The sequence below is a fragment of the Salmo trutta genome, chromosome 8 (assembly GCF_901001165.1).
Source record: "Salmo trutta chromosome 8, fSalTru1.1, whole genome shotgun sequence".
Lineage (NCBI taxonomy): Eukaryota > Metazoa > Chordata > Actinopteri > Salmoniformes > Salmonidae > Salmo > Salmo trutta.
The window spans coordinates 8351745-8376099 of record NC_042964.1 but is presented as its reverse complement, the minus strand read 5'-3'; the positions used below and the strand labels follow the sequence as shown (position 1 = coordinate 8376099).

The 24355-nt window shown below is 43.1% G+C and overlaps 1 protein-coding gene across 1 annotated transcript in view; it reads right to left on the bottom strand.

Moving 5' to 3' along the window:
- LOC115199218 (cGMP-specific 3',5'-cyclic phosphodiesterase-like) overlaps positions 1–21075 on the bottom strand; it is a 69936-nt gene extending 48861 nt beyond the window's left edge. Inside the window, exons 1-3 of the mRNA XM_029761844.1 lie at positions 20825–21075; positions 15512–16067; positions 5182–5355 (exon numbers count right to left, since the gene is read on the bottom strand). Of these exons, the coding sequence (XP_029617704.1) occupies positions 5182–5355; positions 15512–16067; positions 20825–20922 (828 nt within the window). The 5' untranslated portion in view covers positions 20923–21075. The remainder of the gene's footprint in view (positions 1–5181; positions 5356–15511; positions 16068–20824) is intronic.
- Between the last annotated feature and the right edge of the window lie 3280 nt (positions 21076–24355).

The following is a 24355-nucleotide window of genomic DNA, read 5'->3' as shown; positions in this document are numbered from 1 at the left end:
CACACACTAAGAGAATACATTATACACACTGGACGTGTCCGAATACCCAGACTTGCATCCCAAATAGCAGGCCGTTTGAGTATGTGAAAAAAATCAAGTATACTTTAAATGCACAGATGTCATATAAATTTCCGCTTTGACAACAGCTGATCAATTAGATATGTGGGATGAGCTACCAAAATCAATGAATAGCGGGAAACAACGCAATCACATATGACGCATTCTCAGTATGTGAAAATACAATGTTTAACAGTATGCGACGTTTCAAAAATCGAGTATGGTTTAAATGCCAGGATGTTCTACTGATTTCGGCTCTTCATCTAGTAGAATTCGATTCACCCTGTTCTACAATGCATTGGAAGAGGTGGGCTGTGGTTGATAGGCCCTTGTTCTCCAAACTACCAAACTAGGCAACTTCATTTGGAACATGCAGAATAGCGAAGCTTCTGCGGTGGTGTTTAAATGTAGGCTAAGTCGTTTTTTGTTCTCCTTAAAATTAGCATTAGTCTCGTAGGCTACATGTTTGAAGGTCTTTTAAAGTCGTAAACATTATTTTATTTTTTTACCCAAAGTGGATTTCTGGTTTCTCATTGAAAAGTGTTTCTTGCTCTGGCCTTCGTCAGAGCTTTTAAACTAAATACTAAACCATTTTTTGATTTGTGAATGTGTCGGCACCGGGGACTCGGATGTGGCTGCGATAGTGATGTCATGTTAATCAGGTCTTTTGATTTGAACATATGAATTGTCTTGGTTTATTATGTTACTGTCCAGCAGTTGTGAATTTACCAGGCACCTGACTGTCCACGCTTTCCTGTGCAATAGCCTTTTGATTCGAACATTTAAAAAGTTGTGATGTGTGTACTAGGCTATTTGATTTCATTTATACATGTTACAGCACTTTGATTTCATGAAGAAATATGTTTAAATGGAACCAATTTATCTGTTTCCTTTTTAAATAGGATAGATGGGCTATATGGTCTACTACGGTATAGGTCTAATGTGATAGTCTGCCTATAACCAGCCTGAGTAGGCCTATAACTCCATTCATATTCTATTCAGAGTTTAGACAAATATATAGAATTGAAAATGAGATATTATCAGGCTGGTTAATGAGATGCATGTCTGTTGAATTTGTAAAAATCCATCTGCACTTGGCCCCGCCCCTCCTACTCAGCCAATCAGGAGCCGCTACTGCGTTGTGGCCGAGGCATACTGCATACTTTTTACTAAATGGTATGTGCTAAATACACTGAACAAAAATACTAATAGAAACGCAACCTGTAAAGTGCTGGTCCCATGTTTCATGAGCTGAAATAAAAGATCCCAGAAATGTTTCATACGCACAAAAAGCTTATTCCTTTCAAATATTTTGCACAACTTTGTTTTCATCCCTGCTGGTGAGCATTTCTCCTTTGCCAAGATAATCCATCTACTTGACAGGTGTGGCATATCAACAATCTGATTAAACAGCATTATCATTACACAAGTGTACCTTGTGCTAGGGACAATAAAAGGGAATTCTAAAATGTGCCGTTTTGTCACACAACACAATGCCACAGATGTCTCACGTTTTGAGGGAGTATGCAGTTGGCATGCTGACTGCAGCAATGTCCACCAGAGCTGTTTCCAGAGAATTGTTCCAGAGAATGTTGATTTCTCTACCATAAGCCACCTCCAACGTCGTTCTAAAGAATTTGGCACACTGCCTTTCTCTCTCTCTCGTTGTCCTTCCATCTCTCTCTCAAACATCTGCTTTCTCTTTCAAAGACATAATTCCACTACAGGGCGTTTGACTGTGTGTGTGTGTGTGTGTGTGTGTGTGTGTGTGTGTGTGTGTGTGTGTGTGTGTGTGTGTGTGTGTGTGTGTGTGTGCGTGCACGCGTGTGCGTGTGTGTGTGTGTCAATGTGTAAGCTATTCACATGACACATCCTGTCATCCCTACAGATGGTCCCATCCACCAGCTTTCATCTCCCTCTCCACCAATTGGCACAGCTGGGAACCTACTGGGTAGTCCACAGGGAAGATTCCATCTCCTAGTGAGAGGGCTCACGGACTGCGCACACAGGACCGGAGGTATGTACTGTATATGTACTGGCATGGTCTAATTGTGTCTGAGAATAAAGACAATTAGATAGAAACGGAAAACAATGGCCGCCTATAGCACACACAAAGAGAATCATGGAAATCTGCAGTCAGCAGAACTGAAAATCTGAGCTAAGTTTGTGGGCCCAGTGCAGTAACATCACAATGGGGATCATAGGTTAAAATCCAGCCTGTTCTCCAAGAGTCAAGGCATTGTAACTGGGCCGAGACTGATAGCACAACCTACAATCATTATAGATCATTATAGACTGATAGTAGAACCTACAATCATTATAGATCATTATAGACTGATAGTACGACCTACAATCATTATATATCATTATAGACTGATAGTACGACCTACAATCATTATAGACTGATAGCAGAACCTACAATCATTAAATATCATTATAGACTGATAGTATGACCTACAATCATTATAGATCATTATGGACTGATAGCACAACCTACAATCATTATAGATCATTATAGACTGATAGTACAACCTACAATCATTATAGACTGATAGTACGACCTACAATCATTATAGATCATTATAGACTGATAGCACAACCTACAATCATTATAGATCATTAGACTGATAGTACAACCTACAATCATTATAGATCATTATAGACTGATAGTACGACCTACAATCATTATAGATCATTATAGACTGATAGTACAACCTACAATCATTATAGATCATTATAGACTGATAGTACAACCTACAATCATTATAGATCATTATACTGATAGTACGACCTACAATCATTATAGATCATTATAGACTGATAGTACAACCTACAATCATTATAGATCATTATAGACTGATAGACGACCTAAAATCATTATAGATCATTATAGACTGATAGTATGACCTACAATCATTATAGACTGATAGAACGACCTATAATGCAACTTGCTGGGCTCCCTGCCTGTGCCATTAAACCCCTACAACTCATCCAGAACGCCGCAGCCCGTCTGGTGTTCAACCTTCCCAAGTTCTCTCACGTCACCCAGCTCCTCCGCACACTCCACTGGCATCCAGTTGAAGCTCGCATCTGCTACAAGACCATGGTGCTTGCCTACGGAGCTGTGAGGGGAACGGCACCTCCGTACCTTCAGCCTCTGATCAGGCCCTACACCCAAACAAAGGCACTGCGTTCATCCACCTCTGGCCTGCTTGCCTCCCTACCTCTGAGGAAGCACAGTTCCCGCTCAGCCCAGTCAAAACTGTTCGCTGCTCTGGCACCCCAATGGTGGAACAAGCTCCCTCACGACGCCAGGACAGCGGAGTCAATCACCACCTTCCGGAGACACCTGAAACCCCACCTCTTTAAGGGATACCTGGGATAGGATAAAGTAATCCTTCTAACCCCCCCCCCCAACAAAAAAAAAGATATAGATGTACTATTGTAAAGTGGTTGTTCCACTGGATATCATAAGGTGAATGCACCAATTTGTAAGTCGCTCTGGATAAGAGCGTCTGCTAAATGACGTAAATATAAATGTAAATGTACAATCATTATAGACTGATAGTAGAACCTACAATCATTATATATCATTATAGACTGATAGTAGAATCTACAATCATTATAGACTGATAGTAGAACCTACAATCATTATATATCATTATAGACTGATAGTAAAATCTACAATCATTACAGATCATTATAGACTGATAGTACAACCTACAATCATTATAGATCATTATAGACTGATAGTACAACCTACAATCATTACAGACTGATAGTACAACCTACAATCATTATAGATCATTATAGACTGATAGTAGAATCTACAATCATTATAGATCATTATAGACTGATAGTACAACCTACAATCATTATCAATCATTATAGACTGATAGTACAACCTACAATCATTATAGATCATTATAGACTGATAGTACGACCTACAGTCATTATAGACTGATAGAACGACCTACAATCATTATAGATAATTTTGTTCTACTGTATTATTGACTGTATGTTTGTTTATTCCATGTGTAACTCTGTGTTGTTGTATGTGTCGAATTGCTACGCTTTATCTTGGCCAGGTCGCAGTTGCAAATGAGAACTTGTTCTCAACTAGCCTACCTGGTTAAATAAAGGTGAAATAAAGAAATAAAATAAAGGTGAAATAACAATAAATGAAATAAAAAAAACATTTATCGGTTTCCAGGTCACAGAGGAAAGGAAGATGGAGGAGTTGAGGAGAGGATGGATTTTTACCCAATTCAGAATGTCCCCTTGCGTATGGGTGTCCTTCAGTCCAGTGATGAACTTTGACATGCAACTTCCTGTTTAATCTCAGAATTTACAAGCCCACCACCAGTTTCTCTCTCTCTCTGTCGCTCTCCCTCTCTGTTTCTCTCTCTCTTTCCCTCTCTGTTTCTCTACCATCTCTGTTTCTCTCTCTCTTTCTCTCTCTCTCGCCCTCTCTCGCTCTATCTCTCTGTTTCTCTCTATCCCTCTCTGTTTCTCTCTATCCTTCTCTGTTTCTCTCCCTCTCTCTGTTTCTGTCTCCCCACCCTCCCTCCCCCTTCTCTCTCTCTCTCTCTCTCTTTATCCCTCTCTCTCTCTCTATAAGTGAAAGAAGGTCAACTCACAAGGATTTTTCTTTCCCTTCCTCCCTCCCTCTCTCCATTCCTCTCTGTGGTTTATGCTTGGCCAATCACTCTCAGGTCCTGCACTCTGTCAGCAAAGACCCAGACTCCCCAACACAAATACTGGCCTGATTCAAAACACACACACATGCACACACACACGCAGGCACACACACACACACACACACACACACACACCAACCTCCTCATTATATTCATCATCATAACCCTACATACGCAAACCCCACCAGGGTGTCCATGTTATCTGACACTCAGCAGAAAAACAAGGGAGGCCGCAGAAAGGAGGTCAAAGGAGGATTCCTCTGTATTTTACAGTCCCATATTTACTTGGTACAGTTCATAAGTACAACTTCTTTCCACATAATGTCTTAGTAAGTACCAGCTGTAATAGGACTGTAAAATTAACCATTCCAAAGGACAAAAGAGATGGATGCCATCAAACATAGAGAAATAAAAAGCGTCTCACCTCGTAGGCATTCTTGATGTTGAGGGGCTGGCCCGTGGCCGCCACGTGACCCACAATGCCCTTGTTCCACTCCAGACGGATGCAGCTGTTGGACACCTCCTCCAAGGTGGAGCCCTCGGCAACGTCAAATAGCCTGCTCACCAGGAACTTCCTGTTGGAGCTGTCCTCGCCCACCTGGGGTCACACGACAAGGAACAGTAAGGAAGGGATGTCATACATATCCAGATTCTACACGAAGTGTATCTGCAATAGCCTTTTTAAAGTTGTCTCCACAGTGTATACTACGATATGATACTATATGATGCATGATATGATAAGTCACTTTGTTGTCCATTTGCATGGACATGTAACCATTGCTACCTGATATGGTTGTTGAATTAGATAGATATGGATTAGACAGAGATTAAAAGGTCATAAAAAGAACCAGGAAGTCCACTTGGGAGCCAACTTTTCCAACAGTTTCATTCAGCATCATATACTTGAAATTAGGAATGCACGATATATCGGTGAACATATCGGAATCGGCCGTTATTAGCTAAAAATGCCAACAACGGTATTGGCCGATGTCTAGTTTAATGCCGATGTGCAAAATCGATGTCAAAGCTACCTTGCATACCTATATAACGTAGGTAGATGACGTAATGACGCCACGTATAATGTTGCGCTACACATGCAACACAGCATTCCTAACCTAGCCCACAATGTCTGCTGTGTGGATCGAGCAGTCAACAAGTCGAGCAGTCATTTGAAAGATTAAAAATTTCAGCGAGACAACTCAAAGGCAAAATACATTAACGCCATGATAAGGGAATTAATTTCCCTTGACAATCAACCGTTCTCTGACGTGGGTGATGTTGGCTTTCACGATTGGTCGAGCACCGGTACACACTACCAAGTGCGCTATTTTTCAGATGTTGCCCTACTGGAGTTACACACTAATAGCGTCACTGCTATTAGCTTCACGACATACTATGGAACGCCGTTTATGTCTTTGCATGTCAAAAAGATACACGTCAAATTACACTATTTGACAATAACACTATTTGACGTGTTAAATAATCTTTTAATTTGACACGTCAAATAACACTATTCTGTTATAGAATGTTGTGTGTTCTGAATTTGCACGTACAAGCCAAGCGCCACCACTACTATCAGTAGCACTGTCAAAGCTGTACAAAAAAGTCTGAAAACATGCACACACCAGCCACGAACGATGTGTTAACAATACTACGTTGGTAGTGTTATGTATGGTACGACGTGCTGTACGTCATACTATACGTTGTTATGGTTTACGACAGTGTGCTGCTTTACGGATGAATGGGTTGTCAGGATGAGTGGCACATGTCATTAAACGACAGAGTGATGTACAATGTGAAACCGTGCAGATGTGTGTTCTTCTACAGCTAGGCTAGATATAACATTGGCGACGAAGATGGCTGAATTCAGTTTACCACTGCCGGCACCATTCTTCGCCGTGCTTGGCGAACCTCCAGTCCCGTGGAATAACTGGCTTGATAGCTTTAACACTTATCTCGGAGCTATGGACTTTTCTACAATCTCCGACAAGCGGAGGACAGCACTGCTCCGTCACTGCCTCGGTACAGAGGGACAGAGGATTTTCAGAGCGCTTGGATCGGCTCCTACATTCACTGCTGCAGTCAGCCTCCTACGGAGCCACTTCGCTGGGAAAGAACGAGTGCTCCTCCGACGCTACCGGCTACGGAAGAGACACCAACGGCCGGGTGAGTCCATTCAAAGCTACGTCGCTAATCTGAGGGATTTGGATAGCTCTTGTAACTATGGGACACTTCAGGACGAGATCATCAGAGATCAGTTGATAGAGGGGACGTTATGTGAAAAGACAAGGGAGAAACGGCTTTTGGAATCGGATAATTTACAACTAGATGGAGCTATTAAAATAGCACTCCAGGTTGAAGCGGCGTTGGAATGCTCTACTATGCTAACAGACAGATCTGCAGCATACACTCGGCCCCCAGCCATTCTCACACAGCAGCTTCAGCCCGAGCAGGCGCACTACAACGATCACGCGTTGCGCATGGCCTCCCACGTTGATAGCTGCATGGACACAGACACCGGCATGCCCGTGCAGCAGGCACACAGACAAACGAACAGAAGTAGCTGTGGCAACTGTGGGGCTAGCTCTCACAATTCAACGGCTTCAAACTGCCCAGCCCGTGGGAAAATATGCAAGAACTGTTCAAAATACAATCACTTTGCGAAAGTGTGTCGTTCTGCCCCAGCTACTAGCTCCACCCAGCACAGGCCCTTAGTTCCATCTCACTCTCAACATGAACACACGGAAATCCGAACTGTCTCCACCAACCATGTGTCATTCAGGACATGCACTGTGCAGCTGGGTGAGGTGGGTTTGCCTTTGCTGCTGGATACTGGCGCTGCGGTGTCATTGCTCAACCTTGCCACTTACTACAAGTTTTTCAGTCACCTACCACTCCAACAGCCCTCCACTGCCCTGTGTGGGTACAGTAGATCCAAGATCGGCATTGTAGGCACCCTCCAGGTCCCAGTACACTATGGTACCAAGCATCTGCCATCATTCACATTTCATGTTGCAAAGCGGGGTGCCAACCTCTTGGGCCTCGACCTCTTCACAGGCTTGGGATTCACGCTGAGAGATGACAGTGGGTCAGCTATCTACCAGGTTACCTGCACATGGCAACAGAACTGGCCAACTCTGTTTGATGGACTGGGCTGCCTCACAGCCTTTACTCACAGGCCCCTAGTGAATCCTGAAGTGACCCCAGTCATGCAGCCCCTGTGGCGCATTCCCTTTGCACTACGTGATGACGTCACAAAAGATCTCCAGGCACAGTTGGATGCAGGCATCATTGAGCCAGTCAACGCTGCCCCCTGGATTTCAAACTTAGTCATTGCAACCAAAAAGTCAGGTCGAATCCGGACCTGCGTGGATCTTCGTGCTGTGAACAAGGCCGTTGTCCCGGATAAGTACCCCTTGCCTACAGCTGAAGAGCTGACCGCACAATTCCATGGCTCCACGATCTTCACGAAGCTTGACCTTCGTCAGGGTTATCTTCAGGTACCCCTCCATGCAGCTAGCAGAGATCTCACTACCTTTGTCACACATGCTGGCGTGTTCAGATATACACGCATGCCTTTTGGACTTAGCTCCGCCCCCAGCTGCTTCCAGAAGGTGATGAGCACCATCCTCGCTGGAATACCTGGGGTGGCGGTCTATCTGGATGACATCGTGGTCCACGGTCCTGACCTCCACATCCATGATTATCGACTCCACAGAGTATTCAGCGCTCTACTGCAGAACAACCTGACCCTTAACGGTGGAAAGTGCACCTTTCAGCTCCAGCCGTCGAGTTTGTGGGGTTCCGCCTGTCGGCCAAAGGCATTGCCCCACTCATGTCGAATATTGAAGCCGTCCACAGGATCCCGGAACCGACCTCAGCCTCTCAGGTGGCATCATTCTTGGGCATGACAGCCTACTACCTCCGGTTTCTGCCCCACTACTCCCAGACCACAGCGCCCCTTCGCCAGCTCCTCAAGAAGGATGAGCCATGGGCCTGGACGGCAGCCTGCTCAGACGCGGTCCGCTCACTGAAGAGCCAGCTCACCACAGCCCCAGTCTTGGCTCACTTTGACCCTGTCTGCCCCACCATTGTCACATGTGACACCTCAGCTGGAGCACTAGGAGCTGTCCTCTCACAGCTGCAGAATGGCATTGAGAGGCCCGTCGCTACTGTCGGCATCAGGAACTGGCCACAAGCCACTTCGGCTGCACAGATGGGCCGACCGCCTCAGACAGTACGACTATCAGCTGAAGTTCACTCCAGGGAGGGATAACGTGGTGGCAGACCTCCTCTCACGCTCCTTTGACGCTCCTACTCCGACCGTCTTGCCAGACGACAACGAAACAGAGCTCGTACAAATGCTTTACGCTCCTCTTCAGTCAGTCGTCTCACTGGAGGAGCTGAAGCAAGCATCAGAACAGGATCCCACACTGTCTACCCTGCACACCTACATACGCACTGGACGGCCAGCACACGTGCCGGAAGAGCTGGCGACTTTCGCCAGGGTGAAGCACGAACTGTCTTGCTGGGAAGAAGTCTGTGTCTCTCGAGGGTTTTGCACTGTGGTCCCAAGTGGTCTGCGTGCGCGTGTTCTATCCATGGCGCACGAGGGGCACTTGGGCATAGTGAAGGTCAAACAGCGATGTCGAGACCTTGTGTGGTGGCCAGGCATCGACCACGACATTGAAGCCCTGGTCAGGGATTGTGCTGCATGCCTCCTCAGTGGGAAAACAGGACAGTCCGCCCCACCCCCCCTGCAGCCTCTTGCATGGCCGTCCCGCCCCTGGGAGCACATCCAACTGGACATCTGTGGCGAGATCCATGGTCACGCAGTCCCTCACCATCAGCGCTTCCTGGTGGTGGTGTATGACCTCCACTCTAAGTGGCCAGAAGTGGTTCCTGTCGGAACTGTCACAGCACAGGCCATCGTGGACATCCTAGACAGCCTGTTCACAAGGTGGGGCCTGCCCCTCACCCTTACCACGGACAATGGGCCCCAGCTAATCTCTGCCGAGTTCTCCTCATATCTCAGCAACAAGGGAATCAAACACATCCGCACGGCCTACTACAACCCACAAGCTAACGGAGGGGTGGAACGCTTCAACCAAACGCTGAAGAACGGCATCAGAGCGCACCTGGTCCAGGGGTGCACGTTCCAAACTGCTTTGAATCAAACGCTAATGCACTACAGAGCAAGCAAACACACAACAACACAGGCCTCCCCGGCATCTCTCATGCTAGGTCGTGAGATGGAACTGCCACTGGACAGACTCAGAACACAGAGAGTTGCAGAACCGGCGACTAGGTGCACCCAAGAAAGCAGGCAGTGACCAGGCACCAAAGAGAAATGAAACAGCGTTTTGACAAGGCACACAGGGTGAAGAAGTCGATCATCCAAGTGTCTGACTGGGTCCGAGCCCGACGGCCTCAGCGGTGCAACAAAATGGCCTCATTCTGGTCGGACCCCCTGCAGGTCAGTCGACAACTGGGGCCCGCCACATTCATGTTGAGCAATGGATCACGCTGGCACGCCAGCCGCCTCAGAAAAGTCCCTGCCCCTCAAGGAATACGAATGCACACAGAACAGACATGCAGGCCTGAGATGCCACCGGATGGACCTTCCCCACCACTACCACCCGAGCCCCAGCCTCTGTGGGCTCCCCAAGGGCCAGAGCCACAAGCAGTGGCGGTTGAAGAAAGGCCTATGCGGGCACGAACTCACCCTGCTCATCTGGGGGACTACTTAACCTCTTTTCATTCTTAGGCTCCGGTAGGTGTCTTAGTCAACCTCCAGGTTAATGGACTGAACTGGCTAGTTTGGAGAGTCCTTCCGTTTAAGGGTTAATGTTTTATTTCTTACAGGTATCACTCTAGGTTCTTGCCCTATGGACATTTTATATATGGTACCAGTCCCTGGTTTTGGAAAGGGGGGGGAAATGTTATGTATGGTACGACGTGCTGTACGTCATACTATACGTTGTTATGGTTTACCACAGTGTGCTGCTTTACGGATGAATGGGTTGTCAGGATGAGTGGCACATGTCATTAAACGACAGAGTGATGTACAATGTGAAACCGTGCAGATGTGCGTTCTTCTACAGCTAGGCTAGATATAACAGGTAGTAAAGCATTTTTTGTTCGACCGCAACTTCAGGGTTAGCTAGCTTTAGCTTGGTACCTAGCTAGCACCAATACAACCAGCCTGAAAACAATGACCAGTAGAAACTGCAGTCATTTTCATTATTCTTTCAATGATTTAGGAATCCTTCTGAGTATGTGTTAGCTAGGTATCCACTTGTTGTTCTCCTATTGAAATTGAACTTCAGTTCATGAAAATAAATAGCTAGCCAGCTACTTAACCCTGTTGCCGAAAGCTAACGTCATAAACAGCCAGCTAGCTTCATCTGGCTAGTGAGGCTCGACCGGACCGGGTTATGTGTTGTGAAGCTTGCCACAATAAGAATTAGGCACAATAGTGGAATTTGCAGTTTGTCGTTAAAATAAAAGTACCTCTTTGAAAGTGATGCAGAAGGTTACAATTGGTGGAATCATGCCATTTTTAGACTAGATAATGTTAAACAAGGTTGGAATGTGAAGCAATGAAATGGGGTATCAGTCTACTCGGTGACACCCACAGAACACAACACTTGTGAAGTGTTTACGCAAATATTCATGTTGGAGCTCTTATCGCGGGACTGTGACTGTGTGAAATCACCTCCCCATTCAGCCTATTGTGTGTATTGACATTCATATTGCACTGTAAAGCTTTACCTAAGGACTGGGGATCAATGAAATGGGGTATCAGTCTACTCAATACCCAATATATTTTTTCCCAACATCCTCCTCAGAGATATCAGACTCCAAAACATCCACACAGTATTGTTTTTCCTCAGGAATAGTGTTCAATACACACAGGTTGACAATAAATGTGGCTCAATTCACAGTTGTTTCAGAGTCCCGCAATAAGAGCTACGACGCTAATGTTCTCTGGGTGTCACTGAGTAGACTGATACCCCATGTCATTGATCCACAATCCATAGGTAAGGCTGTACAGTGAAATAAGTATGCCCCCAATTCAATTCTAAAGAATAATACATCCAGTGTGATTTCAACAGATTTTTGGCAAATTAACAAATTAGTGTCTTTTGTTGATTTTATATAACAACATTCAAACCTCGTTTAGCATGATCTATTAAATTATGGCATAATTCTACTATTTGTATTAATTTGCATCACTATCAATGACATACTTTTATTTTGAAGGCTAAGCGCAAAGTCCACTACTGTGGTTAATCCTTATTGTGGCTAGTTTCACGTAGATAGGTCCGACCACCATTAATCAAAAAAGAACTGTCTTATAAATTAGGGTTATTTTAGATGATGACACCTAGCTATATAGTTAGCTAGCTAACTATAGCTGCTGAAACAGATTATGTCGTTTTGCTATGTTTTTGGGGAAGAACATTGTTTGCATTCATGAGCTAGCTAGCTTTTTTTATGACCAGCACTGTAGATGCGCGAGACAACTTTACCAGCATCATAGCATATATATCGATTAATCGTTGTGACATATGAAATACGAGTGATAGTGTAATCAATGTGTAATAACTACGTAGAAAATGTATGGACGCATTAAATTATTATGTTAGAGCCAGTTTGCGCTGTTCTGTGAAGGGAGTAGTACACAGCGTTGTACGAGATCTTCAGTTTCTTGCCAATTTCCCGCATGGAATAGCCTTCATTTCTCAGAACAAGAATAGACTGATGAGTTTCAGAAGAAAGTTTTTTGTTTCTAGCCATTTTGAGCCTGTAATTGAACCCACAAATGCTGATGCTCCAGATACTCAACTAGACTAAAGGCCAGTTTTATTGCTTCTTTAATCAGAACAACAGTTTTCAGCTGTGCTAACATAATTGCAAAAGGGTTTTCTAATGATCAATTAGCCTTTTCAATCAATCAATCAAATGTATTTATAAAGCACTTTTTACATCAGCCGATGTCACAAAGTGCTGTACAGAAACACAGCCTAAAACCCCAAACAGCAAGCAATGCAGGTGTAGAAGCACGGTGGCTAGGAAAAACTCCCTAGAAAGGCCTGAACCTAGGAAGAAACCTACATTTACATTTTTACATTTACGTCATTTAGCAGACGCTCTTATCCAGAGCGACTTACAAATTGGTGCATTCACCTTATGATAACCTAGAGAGGAACCAGGCTCTGAGGGGTGGCCTCTTCTGGCTGTGCCGGGTGAAGATTATAACAGAACATGGCCAAGATGTTCAAACGTTCATAGATGACCAGCTGGGTCAGATAATAATATTCACAGTGGTTGTAGAGGGTGCAACAGGTCAGCACCTCAGGAGTAAATGTCAGTTGGCTTTTCATAGCCGATCATTCAGAGTTAGAGACAGCAGGTGCGGTAGAGAGAGAGTCCAAAACAGCAGGTCCAGTGAACAGGTCAGGGTTCCATAGCCGCAGGCAGAACAGTTGAAACTGGAGCAGCTTAAAATTATAAACTTTGATTAGCTAACACAACGTGTCATTGCCGATTCGAAGCTACAATAGTCAATTACAACATTAGCAATTTATACACTGTATTTCTGATCAATTTGATGTTATTTTAATTGACAAAAAAATTGCTTTTCTTTAAAAAACAAGGACATTTCTAAGTGACCCCAAACTTTTGAACGGTAGTGTAAATAAATGTCACGGGTGTCGTAGGGATTGGACCAAAACGCAGCGGGAACGTGTAAACTCATCTTCTTATTTTATTAAAGAAGGAAAACAAAAGAAACACGTATACAAAAACAACAAACGACACTAAACAGTCCCGTCAGGTGCACGAACACAAAACAGTCAATAACTACCCACAAAAACCCCATGAAAAACACCTCTACTAAATAGGATCTTCAATTAGAGGCAACGAGGAACAGCTGCTTCCAATTGAAGGTCAAAACAATAAACTAGACATAGAAATAGAAAAACTAGAAAATAGAACATAGAAATACAAAACATAGAATACTACCCAAAAACCCTGACAACACAAAACAAACACACCCCTGCTACGTCCTGACCAAACTACAATAACAAATAACCCCTTATACTGGTCAGGACGTGACAGTAAATGCCAAAAAAAAACGTTTTGGTCAGTATGGTGTGTGTGTAACCTTTACCTGTTGGGGCTAGGGGGCAGTATTGAGAATTTTGAAAAAAATATGTGCCCATTTTTAACTGCCTCCTACACCAACTCAGAAGCTAGGATATGCATATTATTACCAGATTTGGATAGAAAACACTCTGAATTTTCTAAAACTGTTTGAATGGTGTCTGTAAGTATAACAAAACTCATATGGCAGGCAAAAACCTGAGAAAAAAAAGAATTTTGTGGCTGTACTATTTTTTTGAGTCATTGTTAATAGATAACACAGTGAGAAAGGATTCATTTCGCACCTCCTACGGCTTCCACTAGATGTCAACGATCTTTATAAAGTTGTTTGAAGCGTCTATGATGAACAGAGGCCGGATGACAAGGAAGAGAAGTTGACCTCCCTGGGATGTCGTCACTTCATTATTGCCCGCACCTGCGCAATCATTTGAGTTCGTGTCAGGCGAGACATTTTTCAAAAACGTTTTTCAAGACACAGGAGAGGTCGGGTTGAAACATTACTGATGTTTCACGTTAAAAATGTCTCTAAAGATTGATGCTAAACAACGTTTGACATGTTTGAACGAATGTAAATAGATTATTTTTTTTAACTTTACGTCGTGACTTCCCACCCCCCCGCCCTACTTTTTAGTAGCCTACCGAAGCACTAACAACTTGGAGTTATTTGGACATCAATTATGAACTTTGTCGAAAGAAACAACATTTGTTGTGGACCTGGGATTTCTGGAAGTGCCTTCTGATGGAGATAATCAAAGGTAAGGGGATATTAACAATTTCATTATCGATATTAGATGATGCTAACTGTATAGCCTAGCCTATTGTTCTTAGCATTGTACCCCGTTTATTGCAAAATGTGATTTCCCAGTAGAGTTATTTTGAGATCTGGCAATGCGGTAGCATTTACGAGATGATAATATATTATTCTTTGAATGACAATATTATAATTTACCAATGTTTTCGAATAGTAATTTTGTAAATTGTAACGCTGAATTCAAGGAAGCATTTGAGGCGAAAAAAATTCAGAATTTCACCGCGACTGTAAATGCTGTTTTTGGATATAAATATGAACTTGATGGAACAAAAAATGCATGTATTGTATAACATAATGTCCTAGGAGTGTCATCTGATGGAGATTGTCAAAGGTTAGTGCATAATTTTAGCTGGTTTCTGCTTTTGGTGACGCCTGACCTTGAATTGAAAATGGATGTTTGTACTTTTTTGGCTATGTACTGTCCTAACATAATCTAACTTTATGCTTTTGCCGTAAAGCCTCTTTGAAAATCGAACAATGTGGTTAGATTAAGGAGATGTTTATCTTTTAAATGGTGTAAAATAGTTGATTGTTTGAGAAATTGAAATTATTAGATTTTTGATGTTTTGAATTTCCAGCCTTGCTAGCAATCCCATTTGGGGGATTAAGGCTACCCCCTAGCACCAACAGCCTTTCTAATCCTTCCTCATTTCCTCCTTGGTTTGTTTCATGACATACGCTAACAACTGTCCGATCCTTCTTCCTCTCATCCCAATGGCCCTGCTACAAACAGAGCACTGTGGGTACTGTAGTCCAAGGTGCCATTACCTACCAGGAAGAGGGAGTAGCGGTCGGCGGCGATCAGCTCGTTGATGTGCAGGAAGATCTTGTGGCACAGTGCCGTCACGTCCAGGTGACTCGACACGTCCCTCACCAGCTCCAACAGTCTGGCACAGCGGTCCAACCCCCGGGCACTGCCAACCTCGCCCATCATCCCTGTGGGGATACCAACCCCGACCCCTCCCTGCTGGGTTCTGAAGGGAGTCCGGATGTCGCCCCGGTCGGGTTCGGTGTCGCAGAGGAAGGTTAGTGAGCCTTCCGCGTCCTTCACCACGATGGGCCTCAGCGGCCTGTCAAACTCAGATGCAGAGATCTTGCGGGTGGGGGTGCTGGGAGCGGGGCTGGGGGGCAGGGCTGGGGAGGGGGAACGCCTGTCGTTCAGGCCCAGGGAAGGGGGCAGGGAGGAGGCTAGGCAGGGGCTGTCTGAGGGCTGGGTGGGTCTCTGGGGTAGAAGGGTTTCTTTGGAGGATGACGAGGAGGAGGAAGAGGAGGAGGAGGAGGGCTGGATGGAATGGACTCGCTCAGCAAACCATGCATTCACCATCTCCCTGCAAATACACAACACAAAGGAGGTTATAGGGCCATTTTAAGACATTAAAAACAGTAAAACACATTGTACAACAAGACCATTTAGGACATTTACCGTCTCTGAGGAACTGGTGTATTTGATTAGATTATTAAGATTACATTAGCACAACATTAACACAATATTAACACAGCATTAACCAACATTAACAGGACATTAACCAATATTAACCAACATTAACAAGACATTAACCAACATTAACAAGACATTAACCAACATTAACAAGACATTAACCAACATTAACCAACATTAACAAGACATTAACAAGACATTAACCAACATTAACCAACATTAACAAGACATTAACCAACATTAACAAGACATTAACCAACATTAACCAGACATTAACCAACATTAACAAGACATTAACCAACATTAACAAGACATTAACCAACATTAACCAACATTAACAAGACATTAACCAACATTAACCAACATTAACAAGACATTAACCAACATTAACCAACATTATCCAACATTAACAAGACATTAACCAACATTAACAAGACATTAACCAACATTAACCAACATTAACAAGACATTAACCAACATTAACAAGACATTAACAAGACATTAACCAACATTAACCAACATTAACAAGACATTAACCAACATTATCCAACATTAACAAGACATTAACCAACATTAACCAACATTATCCAACATTAACAAGACATTAACCAACATTAACAAGACATTAACCAACATTAACCAACATTAACAAGACATTAACCAACATTAACAAGACATTAACAAGACATTAACCAACATTATCCAACATTAACAAGACATTAACCAACATTAACAAGACATTAACCAACATTAACCAACATTAACAAGACATTAACCAACATTAACAAGACATTAACAAGACATTAACAAGACATTAACCAACATTAACCAACATTAACCAACATTAACAAGACATTAACCAACATTAACAAGACATTAACCAACATTAACCAACATTAACAAGACATTAACCAACATTAACAAGACATTAACCAACATTAACAAGACATTAACCAACATTAACAAGACATTAACCAACATTAACCAACATTAACAAGACAATAACCAACATTAACAAGACATTAACAAGACATTAACCAACATTAACAAGACATTAACCAACATTAACCAACATTAACAAGACATTAACCAACATTAACCAACATTAACAAGACATTAACCAACATTAACAAGACATTAACCAACATTAACCAACATTAACAAGACAATAACCAACATTAACCAACATTCAACCGCGGTCATCCCCCTCTTCAAAGGGGGTGACACTCTAGACCCAAACTGCTACAGACCTATATCTCTCCTACCGTGTCTTTCTAAGGTCTTCGAAAGCCAAGTTAACAAACAGATTACCGACCATTTTGAATCCCACCGTACCTTCTCCGCTATGCAATCTGGTTTCAGAGCTGGTCATGGGTGCACCTCAGCCACACTCAAGGTCCTAAACGATATCATAACCGCCATCAATAAGAGACATTACTGTGCAGCCGTATTCATCGGCCTGGCCAAAGCTTTCGACTCAGTCAATCACCACATTCTTATTGGCAGACTCGACAGCCTTGGTTTCTCAAATGATTGCCTCGCCTGGTTTACCAACTACTTCTCTGATAGAGTTCAGTGTGTCAAATCGGAGGGCCTGTTGTCCGGACCTCTGGCAGTCTCTATGGGTGTGCCACAGGGTTCAATTCTCGGGCCGACTCTCTGCTCTGTATACATCAATGATGTTGCTCTTGCTGCTGGTGATTCTCTGATCCACCTCTACGGAGACGACACCATTCTGTATACTTCTGGCCCCTCTTTGGACACTGTGTTAACTAACCTCCAGACGAGCTTCAATGCCATACAACTCTCCTTCCGTGACCTCCAACTGCTCTTAAACGCAGGTAAAACTAAATGCGTGCTATTCAATCGATCACTGCCCGCACCTGCACGCCCGTCCAGCATCACTACTCTGGACGGCTCTGACTTAGATTACGTGGACAACTACAAATACCTGGGTGTCTTGTTAGACTGTAAACTCTCCTTCCAGACTCACATTAAGCATCTCCAATCCAAAATTAAATCTAGAATCGGCTTCCTATATTGCAACAAAGCATCCTTCACTCATGCTGCCAAACACACCCTCGTAAAACTGACCATCCTACCGATCATCGACTTCGGTGATGTCATCTATAAAATAGCCTCCAACACTCTACTCAACAAACTGGATGCAGTCTATCACAGTGCAATCCATTTTGTCACCAAAGCCCCATACACTACCCACCATTGTGACCTGTATGCTCTCGTTGGTTGGCCCTCGCTTCATACTCATAGCCAAACCCACTGGCTACAGGTCATCTATAAGTCTCTGCTAGGTATAGCCCCGCCTTATCTCAGCTCACTGGTCACCATAGCAGCACCCAGTCGTAGCATGCGCTCCAGCAGGTATATCTCACTGGTCACCCCCAAAACCAATTTGTCCTTTGGCCGCCTTTCCTTCCAGTTCTCTGCTGCCAATGACTGGAACGAACTGCAAAAATCTCTGAAGCTGGAGACTCATATCTCCCTCACTAGCTTTAAGCACCAGTTGTCAGAGCAGCTCACAGATCACTGCACCTGTACATAGCCCATCTGTAAACAGCCCACCTATCTACCTACCTCATCCCCATACTGTATTTATTTATTTATCTTGCTCCTTTGCACCCCAGTATCTCTACTTGCACATTCATCTTCTGCACATCTACCATTCCAGTATTTAATTGCTATATTGTAATTACTTTGCCACCATGGCCTATTTATTGCCTTAACTTACCTCATTTGCATTCACTGTATATAGACTTTTTGTTTTCTTTTGTTGTACTGTATTATTGACTGTATGTTTTGTTTATTCCATGTGTAACTCTGTGTTGTTGTATGTGTCGAATTGCTACGCTTTATCTTGGCCAGGTCGCAGTTGCAAATGAGAACTTGTTCTCAACTAGCCTACCTGGTTAAATAAAGGTGAAATAAAAAAAAAGAAATTTTACATTAACAGGACATTGACCAACATTAACAAGACATTGACCAACATGGGGAGAAGAAAAAAAGAATAATAATTGTGTGGTTTATTTTTGTATCATTATTATGGATTAGTTACTATTAGACCATTCCTGGTGAACAAGCATACCATTAGGCTACAGCAGAATTAATGGTCTCAATGTTATGGTCTCTAATGGTCTTCAATGGGAAAAGTCCCAAACATACACTATATAGTGTTTTGCAATGGAATTGAATTCTATTAGGGTTGTCAAAACATTTTAATCCCTAGTACATTTCTCCATCAGTGTTTTGGGCCTTTGGGAAAAGTCTTCATATGAGAATTGCATCATAGGGATAGATCTCCACAGAGAGTTGCCACTTGTTGAACTATTCAAGGAGAGTTGGGTTGAAACATTAGGTTGATAAGAGAAGGACACACTGCATTGCTTTCATGGAGGAATTGTGAGGATGCCGACACAATTTGTTTTCATGTGCCAAATCTATTGGTTTTCTAACCAAACTTGCAAAGTAAATGTTGTGATATATTTAATAAACAAGAGACCAGCAAAATGGATAAAAGAGTGTGGTGGCAGTAGCAGCATCTAGTGGTCAAAACCAGGTACTTCCACAATATTTTACGGTAAATAATGCAAGCGATTTCAAGGATTAATTTCACTGAACAGGGGAATACAAAACATCTCCAGATTCACAGGGATTATATTACATGATATGGAGAAGCAACAATCCAAGCTGCAGCTTCATATTACTTGTCAAACATAAATAACTGATCCTGTCTACTGGTTGTTGAGGTGGATTGGCGTGGGATGTGTGGCTTTTGACAACAACAACACTAATATTCCTTCATGCCTTACTCATTGGAAGAAAGAAGTTTGGTCCAAATCAGATGCTGGGTACTATATTTATTGAATATTATCTAAATCTTATAAATTAAAATGGCCAATTTAGGTGCAATCAATTAGCTTAATTTCTCAGAGATCAAATAATATTTCAACAAAATAATGTTTCAGGAATGCTAATCATATCTCTTACTAACTACAGAAACGATTTCAGAACAATCTGAGATAACGGGTGTTGAAAATTGTCTTTCTTCCCACTAGGCACACACTGGCTGAATCAGCGTTGTTTCCACTTAATTTCAATTCAATTACATTGAACGTGGAATAGATGTTGAATTGACGTCTGTGCTCAATGGATTGTGTTTTTTGAGGTGGAACGACCCAATAACAAAAAGCATTTTGGATAACTTTTAATTCACTGTGCGCGTTTGGAACACAATGGAAAGGAATCACCCCAATACAGGTTTATGGTTTAACGTCTGCTCTGAATTATCTTGCTATTTTGGTGAATGGTTACTGATTGTAAAGACGATTGTGCGGCGCATTACGCGCTGGACATTGCGCGTAATACCATAAAAGGCTACAATATAGCTTGTCATATCGCAGTTTAAATCTCCAACCTTGTACAGTAGGCTAGCATGTTATTTTATGTTGAAACAAACAACCCACGCAGGTAAGATAGGCTGCCAGTGCCTTTCAATGCACGGAACACATGTATTGTCCCCCAAATTGCTTAAAATAGAATGCACCGCGATGATGTATCGTAAACAGAGCTATCCCTGTTTCGTAAATATAATGAATCACTTTTACGACTTCAGTCTCACCCCGCGCTTACCTTGTAGCCTTCCTGACAAAGTAGGAATGAGCGAACTCCAAGTGGTCATCAAGCCACGCTTCCATCCTTTCGCTTTCTGGGGGATAGCAGCCCTCCATGCTCAAAGCCCAAATTCCCCCAATTAATCAGATTACCATCAACACTCCGAAGATGGAAGCAAATAATATCAGTCACTGGTAAGCAGTGTGTGTGGTAGTAGTCTGTTGTTTTCAAGCGAGCGTTTCCTACATTGTGAGCGCGTGTGGGTAGACTTCGGCAAGACTTTAATTAATTGCCTTTGCGCAGCAACATCACACCCCTCCTAGTCTCTCTCTCTCTCTAAATAAAACATTTACGCATTCTATATTTCAGCATGGAAAAGTAATGCATTATTTGTGGTCCGTTTGCTTATTTGACAGAAAAGTAGATATGGGCATACCTCAAGGGTAATAAATGACAATAATATTTTTGCAAATCCAGTATGGCATATATTTTTCACATTTGTGAATTAAGTAATTCTTAGTCGCTCCAGAAGTCAGCTGAACATCATTTAGGCATAATTGTCATTCAAATAGATTCACATTTTCATGTTTGATTGTTCTCATGAATGCATTTGAACTATTTAACATACAACATGAGCTATGGCTCCTTCCGTACACTCCAATGAACTTGACTTGCCTCAGATGGGGCACATGTGTGTGATTGGGTTTTGGTGAGTGCTGATACAAAGGCACATCAATCAATATCACCTACAAAGACACATTTTACTCTGAGGGAATGCAGAGTGGGAATCGACCGCTGATTCTCTTCTAGTTTCTTTCCGCATTCAAAGTTGCTGGTCTGTAGTCATAAAGCATCACAGCATAGCACTGTTACTCTGAGAAGCTTCATGAATACGGACCACCGAGTGTCAACCCCCCATTTGACAAATAGTAATGGACTATCCATTGCTTTGCCCCGGACACTCTAGATCCTGTGTGTCTGGTGGGACCCTGCTGATACTGTGGTGTTATCTTACCCAACAGATGGTTTTTCTTTTCCCCCTGAGGACACAGGACCTGCCCTCAGGCATATGGGAGCTCCCTGGCTTCCTACTAGAGAATCTGGACAGTGCAGTACATTATGCCTCTTAAGGCTTCCAGTCTATCAGCATGGATGCATATGCACCCACACACTAACGCTAACCCGAACCCGTACTCTTATTGTTACCCTAACCTTAATCCAAAAACCTAACCCTAACCCGAAACCTTCGCTCCTAACCCTAACCCTAAAACTAACCCTAGCTCCTAACCCTAATTCTAACCCTAACACTAATTCTAACCTTAACCCTAAACCCCTATAGAAATAGCATTTGACCTCATGTGGACTAACAAAATGTCCCCAGTTGGTGAAATATTTGGTTGTTTACTATTCATGTGCTGGTTCCCACAAGAATAGTTAAACGCACGCATGCACACACACACACACACGCACGCACGCACGCACGCACGCACACACACACACACACACACACACACACACACACACACACACACACACACACACACACAGGGGTCAGCCCCAGAGGCTTTCTTCCAGATGTTCCGACAGTGTGTCTCAACCTGAGCTGGTTAAGACTGGACATGTCAGGTCTCACTCTCAGTCTTTCTAGCAAACAGAGCACAACCCCACAGTATAGGTGTGTGTGTGTGTGTGCATGTACATGTGTGTGTGTGTGTGCATGTACAGGTGTCTGTGTGTGCATGTATAGGTGTGTGTGAGTGCATGTACAGGTGTGTGTGTGCATGTATAGGTGTGTGTGTGTGTGTGTGTGTGTGTGTGTGTGTGTGTGTGTGTGTGTGTGTGTGTGTGCATGTACAGGTGTGTGTGTGTGCATGTATAGGTGTGTGTGTGTGTGCATGTATAGGTGTGTGAGTGCATGTATAGGTGTGTGTGTGTGTGTGCACGTACAGGTGTGTGTGTGTGTGCATGTATAGGTGTGTGTGTGTGTGTGTGTGCATGTATAGGTGTGTGTGTGTGTGTGTGTGCATGTATAGGTGTGTAAGTGCATGTACAGGTGTGTGTGTGTGTGTGCATGTATAGGTGTGTGTGTGTGCATGTATAGGTGTGTGTGCGTGCATGTATAGGTGTGTGTGCATGTATAGGTGTGTGTGTGCATGTACAGGTGTGTGTGTGTGTGTGCATGTATAGGTGTGTGAGTGCATGTATAGGTGTGTGTGCATGTATAGGTGTGTGTGCATGTATAGGTGTGTGTGTGCATGTATAGGTGTGTGAGTGCATGTACAGTACTTGTTAGGGACAGACGTTCCGCTAGCGGAACGCCTCACCAATATCCAATGGTAGAGCGTGGTGCGAAATACAAATACCTTTTCGGTGAAAGCACATTTTGCAATATTCTGAGTACATAGCCCGGCCATCACGGCTAGCTAATTTGACACCCACCAAGTTTGGCCCTCACCAAACTCAGATTTACTATAAGAAAAATTGGATTACCTTTGCTGTTCTTCGTCAGAATGCACTCCCAAGACTTCTACTTCAACAACAAATGTTGTTTTGGTTCGAAATAATCCATAGTTACATCCAAATACCTCCATTTTGTTCGTGCGTTCAAGTCACTATCCGAAGGGTGACGTGCCGGCGCATTTCGTGTAAAAAAAATTCAAAATATTCCATTACTGTATTCGAAGCATGTCAAACGCTGTTTAAAATACATTTTTATGCTATTTTTCTTGTAAAATAGCGATAATATTCCAACCGGGTGACGTTGTGTTCATTCAAACACTGAAAGAAAAAAATGGAGTCGTCTCGTGCACACGCCCCTCAGTGTCATTGTTCTCAGCAGGACCACTCACAAAACCCCCTGCTGTTTTTCGCCCAGAGACTGCAGAGCTCTCATTCCACTTTCTGGCGCCTTCCTAGAGCCAATGGAAGCCTTAGCAAATGTCACGTTACAGCAGAGATGCTGTATTTTTGATAGAGATGCCCTAGAAGGAGAACAAATTGTCAGACAGGGCACTTCCTGTATAGAATCTTCTCAGGTTTTGGCCTGCCATATGAGTTCTGTTATACTCACAGACACCATTCAAACAGTTTTACAAACTTTAGAGTGTTTTCTATCCAAATCTACTAATTATATGCATATTCTAGTTTCTCTCTCTCTCTCTCTCTCTCTCTCTCTCTATCTCGCTCTCTCTGTCTCTCACTCTGTCTCTCTCTCACTCACTCACTCACTCACTCACTCACTCACTCACTCACTCACTCACTCACTCTCACACACACACACGCACGCGCGCACGCATGCAGGTACACACACACACACACACACACATAAACATGTGTTGTGTCTTTGGCGTCATTAAAACTGAAGACATATTTATCAAATAACTCTCTGTAATTATTATTACGCGATTAATCTGATTAATCATGTAACTGTAATTAAGTAGGAAGTCAGGGCACCAAGGAAAATATTCAGATTACAAAGTTATAGTTTTCCTAATATAACTTTCAGATATTTTAATATCTGATCAATTAGTCTTCGAATTAATGAATTAT